The sequence below is a fragment of the Trachurus japonicus genome, chromosome 19, assembly GCF_045865225.1.
Source record: "Trachurus japonicus isolate A0001 chromosome 19, Traja_1.0".
In the NCBI taxonomy this organism is placed as follows: Eukaryota; Metazoa; Chordata; class Actinopteri; order Carangiformes; family Carangidae; genus Trachurus; species Trachurus japonicus.
The window spans coordinates 4471323-4492264 of NC_140925.1; the positions used below are offsets into that span (position 1 = coordinate 4471323).

Below are 20942 nucleotides of genomic sequence, written 5' to 3' on the forward strand. Positions count from 1 at the left end.
CGTGAGGCTAAACTTCCTCCTCAGCTTCACCATTGGTCGGTCACTGATCCCATTCACATGTTGCCAGGGAGAGGGACCCTCCACCCCAATCACACACACACACACACACACACACACATTCACACACTCCCTCCTCCGGTATTTTGCTAATTCCCATTGGAATGTATGGATCTGTATTTGGGGCAGCAGATGTGTTGTTGGAGAGGAAGCTGCACTGATGGATTCATGTCAATTGTGTCAGAAGGAGAAGATGTAGGCTATTACACTTTGAATATAATTGTATATTCAATTAAAATACTTTCTATCTATGTATTTTGAGATTTAGAAAAACTTGTGAGTTCGCAATCAAATCTTATTATGGCATGATATAAATGTATGTTTTGGCCATAAAGTTAGAAAAGAAAGAAATATGAAAGTGTTAAAACATCTGGGACAAACTTGTTGTAAATTACTTTGAAAATCAAGTATTCTGTAATATAGCCTACTTAAATTTCTAATTTCGTTGTAATATTTGCATGTGTATCCACGATTAACATACTTAAAATGGATGATCATCAGTTTACCAACACAGACACTGCACTTAATCTATAGTGTAAATAAGATATACAGCATATTAATTCTACTTTAACTATTATGCTAAATTATTATTGTTGTTATTAAGTTTTATAATGAAGTGACATTACATAGCCTATTATTTGTTTTACATACTTAAAATATTTGAATATCACACCTGATAATGAGATTTGAGTTTGAGTTTAAGTTTTATTTACAACAACAAAGTGGATTTTAAAGCTTCACATATCTAAAATATCCTACTTTATTTTCACATTGAACTTTAATTTTCAGAATATTTGAAAATCAATTAATGTTTACATGATATAATGTCTTATAACTTCATGATATCTCAGTTTAAGTTTTGTTTTTTTTGTCTTGTCGTTACAAGTGAAACACTGAATGACCTAGAAGAGCGTGACAGATGAGATCCAAGTGTCACTGAGGGCATCCAGAGTCTTCGGAGGCTGGAATCCGTGTGTGGGTGGAGGGTGAGGAGGGTGAGAGGGTGAGGAGGGTGAGAGGGTGAGGAGGGTGAGGAGGAGGGGGTGACAGAGGTGTAAGGGCTCATAACTTACCCACGTGGTCGACCAATCAGCAGAGCCTGCGGGGGCTGAAAGCCGGTAGGTTACAGCTGGACACTAATATACACATGACACAAGACAAACAGACAGACGGAGACTCAGGAAGTCCAACCAGACCAGAACAGATCAGATCAGACCTGTCCTCTCATCTGTCTTTACAAAACCAGAATCTCACCTGAACCTGCATCGGGACGGGGGAGGAACACACCTGATTGTTAGAGTGAGGAAACAAACGTGTTTCAGGTAAGAAGCTGCAGCTTTAAACCTCTGAAACATGTGTCTGTGTGTGTCTGTGTCTCTGTGTGTGTGACATTATCTCAGTGTCAGGTCACGGAGCTGCTGCAGCGTGGTCTCAGCCGGAGACATTACGGGATGTAGATGTTTCACGTCCTCATCATCGTGGTGTCAGGTTCAAATCTCTGGAGCTTCGTCTTCTCACACCGACTCTTAACAAAAACCAACTTTATAAATGAAGCTTTTGGTTCAACTCTGTGACTTTGCATCATCCATCCATCCAGCCTCAGGTTGTCTACCCATCATGCTGCCTTGCAGGTTTTCTGTTTCTGTGAGGACTTCAGTGTCTCTTTCCTCTTTGTGTGGGAAGTTTCCGTGTTTTGGTCCCAGTAGTTTCTGTCAACATGGCGTTGGGCCTGAGGAGAGAGACTCTGACAGCTGGGCCGGCCCGGTGGAAAGCATGCAGCCGCATCTCTGCAGGCTATTTATACTCACTCTGCCAGGATCACTAGTGGTGTCTGTTCATTCACGCCCCGGCCACGGCAAATACCTCCGCATTAAAGCGCCTGCCAATTACAAATCTGCTATTTTCTACTACGGTTGAATCGACAAGTCTTCTTTTTAAAACGTCGTGCAGGATTGAAAGTCGATTTAAAAATAGATTTTTATCTTGGCAAGTGTGTGAAAGTCTCTGGAGCTTAAAGGGCAACGCCACCTGAAAACCTGAAAACCTGGTCTGTACTGACCCCCGGTGGTCTGACCTCTCACCGCAGCGACGTACAGGTGTGAACTCAGTGACATCACTGGTGGGTGTGGTCACAGGTGCAACAGGTGGAAACCTTCATCCAACCTTGTTTTTCATACGATATTGTTGTTGTTGTTATGGTTTTGTATCATTTCTATCTATCTATCTATCTATCTATCTATCTATCTATCTATCTATCTATCTATCTATCTATCTATCTATCTATCTATCTATCTATCTATCTATCCACCGTATCTATCTATCTATCTATCTATCTATCTATCTATCTATCTATCTATCTATCTATCTATCTATCTATCTATCTATCTATCTATCTATCTATCTATCTATCTATCTATCTATCTATCTATCTATCATATTGTTATTACATCACATATCACATAACACTATTACATATATTCTTCATATGAGAATATGAGTTAATCATATATGAAATACCTAGTAAGATCTGTATTTCTGCAATAGCCTATACACGCACATTACAACACATATATAATGTTTTTTATATCTTAATATGTTGTGACCATGGATTTTAACAGCATATATATTTTATTTGCATATGGAAGTTAATGAAAACAACAGGAATGTAAAGTTTCATATGTTTATATATGGTTTTTCTGATACTTTTAAACATATATTTTCTCATTGTGCATTACTTTGGGACTGTGTTGTTTATAATATTAACAAAAATACTTCACCTTTACTCCACAGTGTGTATTTACTGCTGTGTGTGTGTTGTCCTGCAGTAGCTGCACTCCTGCACCGACACAGTCATGGCCATTCCCCGGATGTTTAACTCCAACACGCCGTTCATCATCGTCACCGGAGGCTCCGAGCTCTCGTTCCTGGGTAAAGAGGAGGACGACCGGGGCCGAGAGGAGGAGCAGGACTCTCTGGTCCAGGTCATCGGCCCCCACCTGAGCCGCGTGATGCAGCACGGCACCGCCAAGCAGCTGGCCCCCGAGGGCCCCGAGGGCCCCGAGGAGAACCCCTGTGTGTCCATAGTGGCCCAGGCCGAGAGTAAGACTGGGAGGGGGAGGTGTTTCTGTTTCTGTTTCTGTTTCTGTTTCTGTTTCTGTTTCCTCTACACTCAATTCAATTCAATTCAATTCAATTCAGTTTTATTTGTCACTTTCATGAGAAACCATTTGTTTAACATGGGGGTGAGAAGCCGTTCTCCCTGTCATGTTGTATGCAAAGATAAAAAAGGGAGACATGTTTAAAACAAGACAATAATTCTAAAATTCTAAAAAGACAGCAAAAGTTTTGTTAAGTTAAATAAATAATTAAGAATAGATAGACTCATCATACATATAGTGTCATGCAAAAGTTTGGGCACCCCTGGTCAAAATCTTCAATTTCTTCTTTTCCATTTTCAAAATGACAGAAAAGGAAAAGGGCCTGCAGCATAGTTAGTACCAGTAGCCCCCCCGCCCTTTGAAACTATCACAGTGTAAATAGTAAATATCTCCTTGGTCAAAGTTATCTGAGAGCTAAAACTGTAGAAAAACTAAAATAATACACTGATATTGCTTAAAATATTGAAAAAAAAGAGTTTCATGTTTGACTTTATGCCTTTTGGGGATTATTTCATCTTCTATTCGCAGTAACACTTTATAAAAAAAGTATAATAGTATGTAGTTTATAAATACAGTTAGTGCTTATCAATGATGAGTAAAACATTTTTAACTGTTTATAACTTATTATAAAGTGCCACCCCACTTCCTGAACTGTTGACATTAACAGACATTTTGACACTGTATATGTATTTGTCTAACTGTCCACATGTCTCTGTCCCAGGAGAAGACTTCCAGGAGTTCAGTCCCACCTGCACAGAGTGTCTCTTCTCTCGGTCTCCTCTGCTCAGAAAACACAGGTACGTCACAACGTGCAGCTCACACCTGTTTGGAATATGCCTTTTTTTTTTTTTTTTTAAATATTATTATTATTAGGCTATTATCATTATTTTTTAAAGGTTGATGGATTATGGGGTTATTATGATATCTATGTTTTGTTTGTTTTGTTTGGCAGCATTGAAATATAAATAGTTAAGGATTGAAGGGTCGACTCGGCACGTACAAGCATTAGCTTCAGCCTGCTCCTAATTATGGACTCATAAATTAGATTGAATATAGTCTGGCAGGTAGAGATGGATGACGATTGTTTAATTTTTTATAGTAAAAATTAAACAATTGTCATCAATCTGTACTTGCCAGACAAATATTATGTGCATATGACCCAAATGAACCACTACTACAAACAAACACTCCTCTCTAAACTTCACGCCACTGGAAATCTCCCACTCAGTCCACTTTTAAGGAGTGGCTGGGAGGGAAGACTTATTTAACGAGGTGTGGGGCCCATTCCTATAGCTCAATTGCTGGATATGTAAGGATGTCACCATCTATCCATATTTTATTAGAGGCAGGTACAGGATTGGTATAATATGTAGACTTCCTAGGGTGTTTTGTTTTGTTTTGTTTTGTTTTGTTTTGTTTTGTTTTGTTTTGTTTTGTGTTGTAGGTCTGGCTTGTTTTGTAGCCTACATTATTGCTGGACTTCATTTTTTTTTTTTTTTGCTGTTTTTGTTGCTGTTTGTAAGAAGAAAAAAAAAGACTAGGCAGATAGATACTGATAAATGCATACAAGATGTGTATCTTATCCATGTAACTGCAATAAGGTAACATTTGTCTGTCATAAACATAAAAAAAAGAAAAAAAAGAAAGGTGCTGAGTGAGTGGTGGTGGTGGTGGTGGTGGTGGTGCATATGGCAAGCGGATTTAACATTTAAAAGATATCTACAACGTCATTTCGCCTAGTCAACACTTAATTTAAGATATCTGAAAAGGGACATGTAGATATCTTTAATTGAGGTGAATTGAAGATATCTTGAACTGGAATTATGACTAGTCAGAATCAAATTGTAGATATCTCAAACTGGAATTAGTAGGCTACTAGTCGTAATTCAGTTACAGATATCTGTAATTCACATTGCAGATATCTGCAACTGAATTGTAGATATCTGTAATGACAAACCCCATACACATGAATGGCAAAAGTGACGTCATTTGTCCTAGGAAGAACGTAGTTGCAGATATCTGAAATATTCTTTTTGACTGGGCAAAACTGAATTACAGATATCTGCAACACATATCCAGTCTGGCTTTTAAATGTTAAAATGGCTTGCCATAGGGTGCGTTCAGGGACCTCCTGACTGACGCCGCTCCTCCTCTCGCCCTCAGGTCTCTCTGTGAGGGATCTGCCTTCCTGAGCGACAGCGAGGACGAGGGTTTGAACCTGGGGCCGTTGCCGCCGCTGCACCACCTGCACCGGAAGCAGCAGCGGCGGAAAAGCAGCAGCAGCAGCCGGAGGAGGAGGAGGCGGAGCCAGGAGGAGGACGGAGGAGAGCAGCCGCCCATCATCCGCGGCCTGTGGGTGCAGGAGATCGACTGGCTGCGGTCGACCGACATCATCCCGCCTCCTCCTCAGTTCACGGACTCAGCCTCCTGTTGCCATGGAGACGGCAGCTGCGCATCTCTGTCCGGCGGGGACCAAGAGACGACGGAGGAGGAGGACACGGCCAGCTCCGAGGACCCGGACTCGGACTGCGGATCGGGTCTGGACCAGGACTCTGGATCCATCTGCACGCATGAAAGCGACTCGGACTCGTCGTGCTGCTGCGACGGCGACGAGGACGACACGCTCGCCGCCGAGGCCAGGAGGAGGAGGAGGTCAGGTCTGACCTTTGACCTCATGCGTGTGTCTGGCTTCACCTCACCACCACCTCAGCTGGAGGAACTGAGAGGGAAAGTGACGCAGACGCTGAAGCTGCTGGTTCCTCCGTTCTTCAGAGACCTGATCAGACAGACGCTCAACGACCAGAGACACAACAACCACGGCCACGTCAACGAAGGACTCGTCTTTCACCCTGTAAGAGCACAAAGTTAACATTGTAATAAAATAGAATAGAAAATAGTATATATAGTCATAGCAGTAGGTTCGTTACCTTTAATTGTCGGTGCAAGCTATTTTTTAGAACGGCGGAGCAGAGCCGCGAGCTGCTCAGAGCTACGCTACGGAAGCTAATGGATTTCTTGGTTTCCCTCATCAAACTCGTCAAATACACAATCCAACAACTCCACAACGCTCTGGTGGACAAGTTGTGAGCTGCACATTCACCACGCTATGAGATAATAACAGAACGTTACCAGACAGAGTTGTTTTAGAGGTAAATGCAGAGACTGCTTGATGAAAAACTGTCCCTGAAGGCAACGCACATCTGTGATTTTGCATGAATTTACCTCTAAAACAACTCCATCCCGTAACGTTATCTTACACCGACAATTAAAGGTAACAAACCTACTTCTAAAACTATGGGGATTATGGCAATGGGCCAATTTGCCAAAATGTTGAACTAGCCCTTTAAATATTAACAGTTTCCAGTTTCTCAAATGTCCAAATCTAAGTCCTGTCTGTGTTGAACATGAGGACTGAGCAGGTTTTTTTGGTAACCCTTTAATTTACAGGCTGCTTATTACGTCATAATGTCACAAAATCGCCAAGAAATAACAATTGATTGCGTAGAAAACAGTCCAGAAATAATTTATTGTAATTGAAAATTGCAAAGGACTTTGGCCTTTCCCAAAGAATTCAAAGCATGAAAAGCATGTGTACTATTTTGCCTTTATGGAAAACATGACATTATTATGAAATTGATTGTTATTTCTAGGCGTCACTCTAATCATGTAATTAGCAGCCTGTAAATTAAAGGTTTACCAAATATTTGCAGTTTCCAGCTTCTCAAATGTCCAAATCTAATTCCTGTGTTGAACATGAGGCCTTAGCTGGGTTTTTTCTGGCATTGTCGACACTTGACACACAAGATTAAAAACAAAAAACCAACATAACGAGACAAAAACTAGATAAAACAACAATAAAACAAAAACCAGGGTGATGGATACGTGATAGTGAACTGCATATTCTTGGTTTCTGGGGAGTTGGGGAGTCAAGAATTTGCAGATTAATCAGAGTTATCGTCAGTTTCTTATCAATACATTTGTGTTTTTCCTGTGAAAACAATCTGAAGGCGATTAGAGCTGACGTCTCTCTGGTTTTCCTGTTTCTCGTCCGTGTTGTTGACCTTTTGACCTCTGGCCCTCCAGCGCCTGCAGCCTCACCGCTCTCGGTACAGGGAGGGGGAGGAGTACAGCGTCCTGCACCACATCCAGAACGGCTCCTACGGCGATGTGTTCAGTGTCCGTGACAAGAGGACGGGATTCGAATGCGCCGCCAAGAGGGTAAGAGGCCAAGAAACAGCACTGCAAAAACTCAAATATCTTACCAAGAATATCTGTCTTATTTCTAGTCAAAACAAATCTCATTATACTTAAAATAAGAAACATCACATTAAAAAGTAGCCTGTTTCTAGACACTTTTTAGTTCTTTCAAGTCTATTTTCACTTGAAATAATTAGAAAAATTTTATAGTGGATCAAGTTTTTCTTTCTTATTACAAGCACAACAAACCTGCTTTCACTGGCAGATTTTTCTACTGTTTCAAGTGAAGATTTTGTTTGAAACAAGTGAAAATTATCTAAAAACAAGTTCATTTTTAGGTGATGAGTCTTATTTTAAGTGGAAAGAGATTAGTTTTGACTAGAAATGAGACATTTTGACAAGAAATAAGACAAATATTCTTGGAAAGATTTTGAGTTTTTGCAATGAGAGAGAGAGAGAGTGAGTCAGCGTCCTGCTCTCGCCCCAGTGAAACAATGACTAAGCTGAAAGTTATTGTGCCTCAGATTCCGCTGAGTCACTTCAGCAGTGAGGAGGTGAAGACGTGGAGCTGCCTGGACTCCCCCCGGGTGGTGCAGCTGTTCGGGGCGGTGAGGGAGGGGCCGAGCGTCGTGCTCTTCATGGACCTGAAGCCAGGTAGGAAACCGGAGAACTTTCACAATAAGAGACTGAGACGTCACGTTGCAGCTGTATAGATGATGAAGTGAAGTGTGACGTCGTTTCAACTTCCTCCTCCAGCGTGTTTGGCTCAGCTGCTCAAAGAGATGAACTCCCTCCCGGAGGATCTGGCCCTGCACTACCTGCACCAGACACTGGGGGCGCTGGAGCACCTTCACCACAGGAAGGTCCTTCACCTGGATGTCAAAGGTGCGTTCATGCTCCTGTTCTAGCATCCTTATCTTATTTGTCTCTTTCTAATGCAGGACTTTAACTTGTGAGGAATATCATCTTATTAAAGTAGTGTAACTTTTACTTAAAGGGATAGTTCAACATTGAGGGAAACCAAGAAATCCCATGAGCCTCCGTAGTGTAGCTCTGAGCAGCTTGCGTCTCTGCTCCGCCGTTCTAAAAATAGCTTGCACCGACAATTAAAGGTAACGAACCTACTGCTATGACTATAAGGATTATGGCAATGGACCAATTTGCCAAAATGTTGAACTATCCCTTTAAATAAAGTATCCAAGTACTTTCTCCAACATTATCCAACATCCGACAGTCTACATTTACTTTGCAGGCTACAACTTACATTGACATACAATGCGATTTATAAAATTCATTATTATATACAGTTATTAAAATGATCTGCACCTCAAACAGAGTCAGTGTTAAGGTGCTATTCAGATGTAAACAGATCAATAAGTGAGTCAATAATGTAACACTGGAGCGTTTTACCTCTAATGTCATGTTTTTATTTCGTCATATTTTTACTTTTACTTACCGGACATTGATGCTTTTCCAATTCTGGTTTATATTAACCTGCCAATAATGGATAAATACAGTTAATATTGTTAGACACTATATTACATTACATTATCACATACATGTACAGTACATCCTCTGGATAAACGACGACATAAGTTTGAAATACCCATACAACATATATATATATGGGTCTTTTTTACAATATGTTATAAGGTACCAATATCTGTAAATGTTTTAATTATTAGGATATTTACAAAAATGAATTAATTTTTATGTTATGTTATGACCATATAACATTATATACAGTATATTCAGTTATATGTAAGTTAATGAAAACAACATGCATGTAAAAAATGCATGTTTTCTTAATTTTTTCTTTTTTTTAACATTTATTTTCCCATTTTGGGACAAGGTGGTCTGACACTTCTAGGCCTATACTGTTTGTTATATTAACATGTATTGAACTTTGGGGTGCATACAAGAACATTTATGTCAATAATTAGAATTATTTGTCTATATTATATCTACAATATATATAATATAGACAGAAGCAGATGCAGCAGGCTACATCATCATGTTGTGTGTGTGTTGGACAGTAGGTCTGATATTATCAGCTCACACAGAGGGAGGGAGCCCAGTAAAGCCTGTAGCTGCTGGTCCGACTGTCAGCGAGCGTCCACGGTGACGGGACCTAATCCCAAACTGACACCTCAGCCTAAACCCTCGGTAATCCCCTGTGAGAGGATTGAGAGGGAGGGGAGGGGGCTCGCTCAAATTAGGCCCCTCCATTGTGCTCAGCGAGCAGGTTCACTCAACCACCAAATCAAGCAGTCGCATCCCATCACATCTCCACACAGAGCTGGGGAAAACGTGTGTGTGTGCTTTATTTTGGGTGTTTTTTTGTTTTTTTTCACCTGGAGGCAGCTGTGGAGGAGCCGCGGCCACAAAGAGGACGAGGTTTTGTTCCCATGTGGCCGCGGCCGGCCGTCAGCTCCTGCCTCCTCGGCCCCACTGTTTCATAATGAGCTCCAAATGAAAACAAGCTGTCTCTCTCAATCCTGTGTGTTGATTTTATTCCAGTTGACAATGTGCTGCTGTCTGCAGACTGCAGAGACACATTCCTCTGTGACTTTGGTCTCTCAGAGACTTTGGATGACAGCGGGCGGAGCACCAAGGCCTTCGGGGGTGAGTGGACTCTGCTCCGTCACACCGAGCGCCATCAGCCACGGGGCCAAAGGTCACATGGTTTCACAGATTCACTTTAAAACGAACAGAAAGGGTCAGTCACGCTTCATAGGTTCATCCGTTAGTGGTGCAGCCAAGTTCATTATGATGACAGAGAGTTAAGGCGAGACACTACAGGCTACAAAAAACTACACTGTTTTTTCATGCACTGATAAGTCGAAAATTTAGATTTTGGGCTATTTTGCCTCCTTAACATGTTGTCTTTCAGAATAGTGGAAAGAAATGGTAAAAAATCAACATAAAGCTGTTTTTATTTTACTTCATTTTGTCTCTTTTGTCTCCTAAATTCACCAGAAGTTAGTCTGACCTATGTCATGTCAGGTATCATTGTAAAGTTCTCTCTCTCCTGAACAATGATGTAAGCTCCAAAAATTGTCATTTCCTCCGTATCAGCAACCAATCATAAAAATAAGATTGACAATAACAATCTATGGAAATTTAAGTCTTTAAAGGCTGTTTTCTCAAAATTAGTTTTGGGAAAACAGACTCTGAGCTAGAAATCTCCACTTCAGCAGCATCTACAGACACCAAACCTTCCAGTTTGATCCCTTTCTATAGTCTGAAGGTTTTTACAGAGGGGATTGTTGATATATCATTCATAGCCTGATTTATACAACATTTTATTTCTTAAAACATGGCAAAATATGGCAAAATAAGATATTTTTTTAGGGCTGTTGACAGTATTTTCTCATTTACAGAGTGATAAAAAGAGATATCCAAAATCCCCTCTGTAAAAACTTTTGTCTCTAATATGTCAACAAAATAAAACAAGAATTTCACTTACTAAGTACATCCATTGTTCAGATTTCTGTTCTGGAAATGTATGCAAATTAGTGCAAATTTCATTAGATATTGCCTCATTTACATATTTACACATACAACTTGACTTGTAATATGAAAAATAATTGTTTTACTGTAGCCTAAGTGATAAACTTGGGAGGTTTCATGGTGATATGTGTACGTAGTGTCTCACATTTTAAACAATAGTAGTGATGTATCAGTAGAAATTGTAGCCGCTGCTCAGATGAACAGGTGTGATCTGTGTGATGAGACGGAGACAGAGGTGGATGTTAAAGCGTCTCTGTGTCCGTGCAGGAGCGGCCTTCCCCGGCACAGAGACCCACATGGCGCCGGAGGTTGCCCGGGGCTACCGGCTCAGTGTGAAGGCCGACGTGTGGAGCAGCTGCTGCATGATGCTGCACATGCTGAACGGCTGCCACCCGTGGATCCGCTTCTACTCCCATCCTCTGTGTCTGCAGGTAAAAGAAAACCTTTATCTTTATTAAAGGGCTATTCCAGGTAAATTCAACCTGGGGCAAAACCACATTTTTTTCTCAGATAACGGAAGGAAGGAAGGAAGACGACATGTTTGTAAACGGAGCTGTAATACGAAGTCTAGTGAGAGTCAAGTTCTCTCACTATGTTTACAAGTAGAATAAACAACAGCCAGATTTACTCTGACTGCTACGAAGACGTTGTGCTTCCAAGTTGATATTCCTCTGTTGATAAAACAAACGGGAGCTTCAGAGCCCGTCCACACAAATATGAATTTATTGAATTCGTAGTAAAGTATTTTATCGTTTCGTCCAGACGGAAACTGTGTTATCGGGGGGTGAAAACGGTATAAAACGGGTCCTAGAGTGGGAAAATCTCAAAACGTCATCCACTTATAATGTTTGAGTGTGAATACCTAAACTTTCTGTCTGCTTCTCTGTTTGTGGTGTTTATGTGTGACAGCGTTACAGCACCACACACAGGCCTGGAGTATGTACTACAACAGCGTTTTCAGTCGTTTTCAGTGTGTACGCAGATATTTCTTGTTCTCAATGTCGTGTTTACGGAGATTTTTTTCAAAACGAACAAGAAAAAGATTGTTTTGGGTGAAGCTCCTGTAAACATACTGAGCCGTCAACTCGACTTTCACTAGACTTCGTATTACAGCTCCGTTTACAAATATGTTGGCTTCCTTGAAGTGAACAAACCCCTCGGTGTACGTCTGAAGACATCTGACGTTGTCTGTTGAAAAAAATTGCAGTCTTGTGGGATGCAAAAGATCCGTCCGCTCCCATCATACGCTGCTGTGGCGATGCAGGGACAGACACAACTACTGTACTGCAGAACAGGAGACATTAAAAAGAAAATCTGCAGATTTATTCTGTTACACCTAAAATATTAGTAAACTAGAGCCCAGGTTGAATTTGCCTGGAACTGCCCTTTAAGTTTTTCAGCTCTGAGACCTTCTCACTGTCGTTTCGTCTGGTTTGTCAGATTGTGAACGAGCCTCCTCCTCTGTGGGAGGTGCCGTCCACCTGTAACAACTTCACGGCCGAGGTGTTCAGGGCCGGGCTGCAGAAGGACCCGGACCGCCGCGCGTCGGCCAGGGAGCTGCGGAGGAAAACCACCAAGGCCCTGAGAGCAGGTCGGTGACGGATACCTGAGTGTGTTCGTGCTGGAAAAGCTTCAGTGTAGGGATGTCACGATTACAAAGAAATAATCACGGTATTACGATTATCACGATTATTATGTATTAATTTCACAACACTATGAATGTGTAAAATCAAATAAAGTCAAATATATAATTACATTATTCATTGTTTACACAAAATATTTAATAAAGAAAATAAAACTAACCCAAGACATTAGAATTTTTTATACAAAGGTTAAAATCTGGCTGAAACAAAATCAGAACTGTATGCGTTTTTAATGTGTCATGACTTGGTATGATTTTAGATGTATTGTACATTTTATAGTGTTGTATGTAATTTTGATGTCTTTCTTCTTACCTTCTTTTTTCTACTAAAAGCCTAACTAGGGACGGGAGTTGGAAACTAGCATTAGCTATAATCTCTGTATGCAGAACATCAGTCACATTGACTTGTTTGTAACGAGTGCAAGTGTCACTATGTTAACCTGCATAAACTGAATTAAATTAAATTAAATATATGACGAATTATTAACCCCCCAGGGGAAGTGTTTGAAATATTCAGGTCATAAATTGTCATCTATATCAAATGTTTACGTTTATTTTAGTTGTTTTTTGTTTTATTTTGTTGTTTTTTTAAATTAAAAATGACACGCTAACATTTAAATTCCTACCAATTCAATGTTACGTTAAGTTAAATGGACCAGTATCTGTGCATTTACCTTTATTTTGGCTGCACATCTGCCGATACGGTTCCGACATAATCTTTTTTGGGACGTGACGGTATTTAGGGATCTCTATGATTAATTAATTGTGGCGTTTAATACCGCGATTCATTGTGAAAACAACTAATTGTGACGTCCCTACTTCAGTGCTGCTGCTCTGGTGACGAACAGAGAGTAAATAAGGTCGCGCACATCCAGTTTAAAAACATAAACGTGAACAAAAAAGAGAAAAGAGGAGACCGCACACTTCAGCTCCCTTACGTGCAGATTTATTAGCACATCAAAAATAAAAAGACAGTAACGTTTCGAGCGCACTGCTCTTCTTCAGACTAACTCATTTGTATAAGACGCCCCATTTTTAAACCTTCCCCTGAGGGTCACATGATGAGTCACATGGTTAAGGGAAATACATAAATCAGAACACACCTTGTGTTGAAGTAGAAAAGACATAGAATATATATATACACAAATAATCTATCAACATACATAGATCTCCATCATAATTGACATTAGATCAAAGCCCATCAGGCCAAATGGCCGTCATAAAGATCTAGTAAATTAGAGGCGCCTCTTAGTATTAGGATGGCTAATTTTGAATACAAGGTTATTGTTTTACATTTATAAATTTCACATTTTTTACCTTTTAATCATGTTTAGAGATTTTAGATTTTAACAAATTTTAGATTTTAATCATGTTTTAAAGTTCAATTTAAACATAAGTTTCCTATAACCTTGAAAAGGACCAAGGACAAACCCACCATAGGTTAACATTAAATGGTGACGAACAGCCGATGTTTTGTCTCCACAGTCGGAGGTCTGAGGTCCTGGTCCGTCAGAACCGCCTGGGAGACTCTGCATCGCGTTGGCAAGAACCGGACCGAAGACGCCTCGTCGTCCCACCATCCTAACAAACCGCCAGCTCCTCCCACAATGCACTGGGTGAGCCCCTGGAGGACGGCGGCGGTGGCCTGCGAGGACGGAGACTCCGAGGCGGAGACGGACTCGTTCAGCGGGGACTGGGACTCTCAGCCGAAGTCTCTGCGGGACGAGAAGGACTGGGAGACCGGCTCGGACTCTGAGGTGGACATCTACATGGGGGAGGAGGAGCTGAGCCGGCGGGCGTGGCCGAAGAGTGACCAGGACTACGAGGGCGACTGGGAGGAGGAGGAGGAGGAGGAGGAGGAGGAGGAGGAAGGACAGGAGGAAGAGGAGGAAGAGGAGGAGGAGGAGGAAGAGGAAGAGTGGGACTCCTCCATCTCCACAGGTCACCTCCACACCCTCAGAGGACTCTTCCCTCTGCTGCAGAGAGGCCAACGGACCGACCACAGCCCCTGGGGGTCGGAGCCGGAGCTGGAATATCTCCGAGACGGTGAGTCGGAGGAGTCGGAGGAGGAGGAGGAGGAGGAGGAGAAGGAGGAGGAGGAAGTCAAGTCAAGTCAAGTCCACTCACAATTTATTTATAAAGCACATTTAAAACAACCTCAGTTGACCAAAGTGCTGTACAATTGCAAAAGCACAACAAAGTTAAAGCAGAAGTAAGCGTAATGTTTGTGTTAATATAAATCTTAAATAGTTATATCTTCCGACAGCAATCACTTACATAGAGTGTTTGGTCTGAAACACGGGTCTGTCAGTCACTCTGCTCTGCTCTGAGCCGAGGAGAAAACTTTTCTCGTATCCTACAATTTTTATCCAATGAGGAGAGAGAACGGCATGAAGGGCTGTGTGTGCAGCCAAGGGATGCGCGTGAATGTGGTGACGTAGGGACGAGGACCAATAGATCCATGACGAGGGCGGGGGCTGCTAACTCCATCAGCTGACAAGAAGTTATGGTGCGTTCAGGGCAACCCGTAACTCGTGTTTTTCCGACCTGTGAAGTCATACCAGTTCGATCTGGTGCGAGTTCACGGGTCGGAAGTTACGAGTGGCCGTTATAGTGACTTTCACAGGTAAAACAGGTTGGAGAAACACGAGTGGGTTGCCTGGAACGCTACAAAGTCGTAAGTTGTGACTTGAAGCTGTAATTTACAGTTTCAAAAGCCTGCCTGGAACGCAGCGTTAGCCAAAACGACCGGATCGCTTACTTCTGCTTTAATCACAAACACTACAACAAACAACAAACAATTAAAACAACACAAGGGATAGTAGTCACTTTAAAACAAATCTAGGTTAAAAAGAAAGAATAAAAAAGAGAGAGAGGGAAAGAAAGAGAGAGAGCCAAGATTGCTTGCTTAGCTGGGAGTGAACGCCAAGGAGAAAAGATAAGTTTTTATGAGTGTTTTAAAATGTTCAACATACTGTGCAGCCCTAACATGGAGAGGCAGGCTGTTCCACAGCTTAGGAGCCGCGACTGAGAAGGCTCGGTCTCCACGAGTGGAGAGTCTGGACCTGGGTACTGCCAGGAGCAGCTGGTTAGATGACCCAAGTGCCCTAGCAGTGGTGTGCAACTGTAAAAGCTCCGATAAATAAGGAGGAGGAGAAGGATGGCTCAGCTCAGAAATCACTGTTTAATTAACTGCAGCAGCTTAATTTTATTAAATGAACAGTGAGCTCTGACTGGATTACAGACAGATTACTGAGCGTTTCCTCTCTGCTGCACACGGAACGGAGGAGGAGAAGTCTGGATTCACTTTATTTGCTGCAGCGTTAATATGCTCATGTGTTTTATGCATCAGTGGTTTGTTGCTGCAGCGTTACACAAAGGGTGCTGAACTGATTTGCACTGATTTGCATTAAACCTACCTACTAAACCTTCTCCTATCATGCAATCCCTATAGTCACAGCAGTAGGTTCATCACCTTTAATTATCGGTGCATGTTGTTTTGAGATCGGCGGGGCAGAGACGTGAGCTGCTCAGTGAACACAATGGAGGTGAACGGTACAGGTCCCCTGTCCCTCATCAAACTCATCAAATACACAATCCAACAACTCCACAACGCTCTGGTGGACAAGTTGTGACCTGCACATTCACCACGTTATGAAATAATCATGTAACGTTACCAGACAGAGTTGTTTTAGAGGCAAATGCAGCCGGAACTACATTCCAGACACGGCTGCTGGGCGGAGGGATTTCAAAAGCACAAAGTAGTTCAGAGTATTTGCTTCATGTGTCGTAATGTTACATGATTATTTCATAGCGTGGTGAATGTGCAGGTCACAACTTGTCCACCAGAGCGTTTTGGAGTTGTTGGATTGTGTATTTGATGAGTTTGATGAGGGACAGGTAGCTCACGTCTCTGCCCCGCCGATCTCAAAACAACATGCAGCGATAATTAAAGGTGATGAACCTACTGCTGTGACTATAGGGATTATGGTGAGAGGAGGATTTGCCAAAAATGTTGAACTGTCCCTTTAAAGTTTGGTGCAGATCCACCCAGATGATCACACACTGGAAGTTTATTTTATTTCATTTTTTTCTGACACTTTTGTCAATTTTTTAAGGAATAATATTTGAGTTTTGATGTAAGAAAGTTGTAGTTGTTTGTCCAGATAATAATGTGGATCTGTCTGACTGTTTGGACATCTCTGCAAACATTCACAGTGAAAGTAGATAATGTTGTGTGAACCCAAGACAGAAGGAAGAAAGTAAACAAGTTTTACGTACAAACCTCCAGGTGAAGACGTGTTTAGATGGAAGTTCCCTCGTTTATTTTACTTAACTGTCAGTCCTGGTTCTGGTTTCTGTTTCTTTTAAATTTGCTGTGTCATACTTTTGAGTTTGTCTTTTTGGACTCTGTAGTTTTCTGTTCTGTGAAACTCATAACCAACATGTTGTCTGTCATCAGAAGTAGCCATCGGCACCATGATGCAGACGCCGTCCCCTGAACCTCGAGACGACCCCCCCTCCTGCTTCAGCTGCTCCGACACATCGCAGATAGACGCCTCAGAGAAGGTGTGAACATCACACACACAAATACATGACAGAGGTTTATGTTTATGTGCATCAAAATAAAATCCTCTTCGTCTTTTTTTTTTCCTTTCTATCAAATCAGTCACCAAATCAGCCTTTTATCAACTTAAGAACATATCCAGAATTAAGGTTTTATGTCCCAAACTGATCAGGAGAAGCTGATTCATGCCTTCATCTCCAGTAGACTAGACTACTGTAACGGTCTTCTGACTGGTCTCCCCCAAAAAAGTATCAAACAGCTGCAGCTCGAGTTTTAACCAGAACAAAGAGATCAGATCACATCACCCCGGTTCTTTAGACCTTACACTGGCTCCCAGTCAGCTACAGAATAGATTTTAAAGTTCTGCTACTGATCTACAAATCATTCAGTACATTCATTCATTACATGACACTTGAAAAAAACGAATTATTGCCTTAATCCGACTATAACTGGACAACTGAAGTGCATGTAAACACCTTAGTCCGACTGAAATCGGAGTTGAGAACTCCGATTAAGACACCCAGATAATGCGATTGGAATTCGATTTTCTCCGTCATGTATACACCTTAGTCGGAGTATAACTGGACAATGCATGTGCGCTGCTCCACAACAGTAGAGACAGCACAAAGTGGAGCAGAGAAGCCGCCTGAATCCCGCAAAGTAAAGAAAAAAACCCAACGTTAGCGCCGATTCAATGCATTTCACACAGCGCGACCAGTGTTTCATTAAAAAAAAAAAAAAAAGAGAGAGAGAGAGAGAGATGAAAAAAGGAAGCCCGTACCCTATTCTCAGCGCGAATCCGGCCCAGACTGGCGCGTCTGGTCGGGAACTGCAGTTGAGAATTTATTATTAAGCTTACTAAGTTGTTTTTTAGGAGGTGACAGAAAAGTCAACAGGACAGGGGGCGTATTAACCCGCTGAAATGACGGGTGACGCCGAATGAGGGGTCGGACCCCGTCAGTTATTCGATTTTCTCAGTTGCATGTATATTGAGACAAGGACAGAAGTCCGACTTGACGCCAAAATCGAATTTTGAGCATAGCTCGATTAAGCTCTGCATGTAAACGTACTGACTGAATGGTTTAGGTCCAGATTACATGAATGACATGTTAGTAGAGTATAAACCCAGTAGAGCTCTGAGATCTACTGACTCAGGTCAGATAGTGGAGCTCAGAGTTCAGACCAGACATGGTGAAGCAGCGTTTAGCTGCTATGCTGCTCACAAGTGGAACAAACTACCAGCAGAACTGAGATCAGCCCCAACTGTAAAAACATTTCTCTTTTCAAATGCTTATAGCTGAGCTCACTTAAAACTTTATCTATTTTCTTTTATTTTACTTTTATCTGTTCCTGCTTCTAACTCTGTTTTTAGTGTCTTGTTTGTTTTTATTCTGTTTCATGCTTCTTTTTTAATGTTTTGTCTTTATGGAAAGCACATTGAGTTGCCTTGGTATGAAATGCGCTATATAAATAAAGATGCCTTGCCTTGCCTTCCACGCAGGACTCGGACCATTCGTCTGACGACCTGAGCTCCGGAGTCTTTTCCTCCTGCAACAGTCAGGGAGACGGACACCTGGAGTGGACGGTCTCAGCCAATCAGCCGTCCTCGCACTGCTTCGAAGGTGAGACCGGACCGGCGTCATGGAGGAGGAATCTTGTGACTGAGACATTTTTTAGTTTTGTCTCTAACGAGGCTGTGACACTCGACAGGTGTTGACATCTGGATCGAGAACGTCCAGGGCGAGTGTCTGAGGATCCGTGAACGTCGGAGGGTCAAAGTGGGTCACGTGGCCATAGGAATCAGTGATCAGGTAAGGGCTTTTATTTTGAAATATTTGAAAAATCATAAAGCTCCATACAGTATAAAGGTAGATGTTTGTGTTAAAGGGATAGTTCAAAATTTTTGGCAAATTGGCCCATTGCCATTAATTGTCGGTGCAAGCTATTTTTAGAACGGCGGAGCAGAGCTGCGAGCTGCTCAGAGCTACGCTACGGAGGCTCATGGGATTTCTTGGTTTCCCTCATCAAACTCATCAAATACACAATCCAACAACTCCAAAGCGCTCTGGTGGACAAGTTGTGACCTGCACATTCACCACGCTATGAGATAATAACAGAACGTTACCAGACAGAGTTGTTTTAGAGGTAAATTCATGCAAAACCGCTGATGAATGTTCCTGTCGGGGGAAGTTTTTCATCAAGCAGTCTCTGCATTTCCCTCTAAAACAACTCTGTCTGGTAACGTTGTGTTATTATCTCATAGCGTGGTGAATGTGCAGGTCACAACTTGTCCACCAGAGCGTTTTGGAGTTGTTGGATTGTGTATTTGATGAGTTTGATGAGGGAAACCAAGAAATCCCATGAGCCTCCATAGTGTAGCTCTGAGCAGCTCACGGCTCTGCTCCGCCGTTCTAAAAACAGCTTGCACCGACAATTAAAGGTAACAAACCTACTGCTATGACTATGGGAATTATGGCAATGGGCCAATTTGCCAAAATGTTGAACTATCTCTTTAAAGCTCCATACAGTATAAAGGTAGATGTCCATGTGTAGGGTGACTATTTTAAGTCTCAAAATCTCGTCTCTCCTCCAGATCTCGGGGAAGGCTTTTACTTTGGAGACTCTGGACAGGAAGTCTGTGTCTTTCGACCAGGAAATCAAAGAGTCTGGTTTGTGGCTCCGCTGCGTTCCTGCTCCAGACACTTGTCAGCGCTGGAGCTGGAGGGTCAGGGACGGGAAGCTGGAGCTCCAGGAGTGAAACAGATGTTGTTGTTTATTTATTTTGTATTGTTTGCACTAACTTAGACCGTGTCATTAAAGGGATAGTTCACCCTAGAATGATATTTCACTCATTATCTACTCACCCTCATGTTGACTAAGGGCTGGAAGAAGTTTCAGAGTCCTCCGTGGCTTCTCTGAGTTACAGGGGGTCTCGGCGTAGCAGTGCATGTCCATATAACGGTTGCAAAGGGACACCGGAGCTCTTCGTAAAAAAACACACACAAAAAAACATCCAAATACCTCCATGATGCTCGTATGTAATGTCCGTCTTGTGCTGAAGCCCCAAATTGCGTAATTGTCCCGAAAAAAAAATTAAATAAGTCTATATTTTAAGCTTGTTTGTAGCGGAAGCTTCTCGAAGCTCCTCTTCCTGGTCCGTCCAAATCTCGCGTGATTTGCGCCGGCGTCAGCATGCGTCAGTGCGGTTACTGCGAATCACGCTTATTTAATTTTTTTCGGGACAATTACGCAATTTGGGGCTTCAGCACAAGACGGACATTACATACGAGCATCATGGAGGTATTTGGATGTTTTTTTGTGTGTGTTTTTTTACGAAGAGCTCCGGTGTCCCTTTGCAACCGTTATATGGACATGCACTGCTATGCCGAGACCCCCTGTAACTCAGAGAAGCCACGGAGGAATCTGAAACTTCTTCCAGCCCTTAGTCAACATGAGGGTGAGTAGATAATGAGCGAAATATCATTCTAGGGTGAACTATCCCTTTAAATTATGTGTTATGAGTGAAAGATGTTTGTCCTCCTGGGTCAAAGCTGGAAAACTGCTGCTTTTGGGAGAAATGTGACATTATCTAATTATACAGGAAAAAATGAAAGCAGAAATGTAAATGCAATGTTGTTTTTTGTTGTTTTTTTTGTTCTTCATACAAGTGGAATAGAAAAGATCCAGTTCTCAGAGTTTAATTTGTTCCTCTGGACGTTGGAGTTTGTCGCCTGCTGTGAATGAGTGAAGCTGCTTCAAACAGTCGATCACTGTCATGAAACCACATGAGCCCTCAACACCTCAATAC

General features: G+C 42.0%; 1 protein-coding gene across 1 annotated transcript; it reads left to right on the forward strand.

The window, feature by feature from the left end:
* The first annotated feature begins 1080 nt into the window (after window positions 1-1080).
* Window positions 1081-19953, forward strand: map3k14b (mitogen-activated protein kinase kinase kinase 14b). The gene is made up of 16 exons (XM_085762065.1): window positions 1081-1175; window positions 1304-1379; window positions 2883-3156; window positions 3937-4012; window positions 5379-6066; window positions 7299-7433; window positions 7937-8066; window positions 8169-8297; window positions 9933-10037; window positions 11193-11356; window positions 12366-12516; window positions 14053-14613; window positions 17030-17136; window positions 18636-18756; window positions 18845-18945; window positions 19728-19953. The coding sequence occupies exons 3-16, from the start codon at window positions 2910-2912 to the stop codon at window positions 19890-19892; spliced, it is 2880 nt and encodes a 959-aa protein (XP_085618191.1). The 5' UTR covers window positions 1081-1175; window positions 1304-1379; window positions 2883-2909; the 3' UTR covers window positions 19893-19953.
* Window positions 19954-20942: the final 989 nt, after the last annotated feature.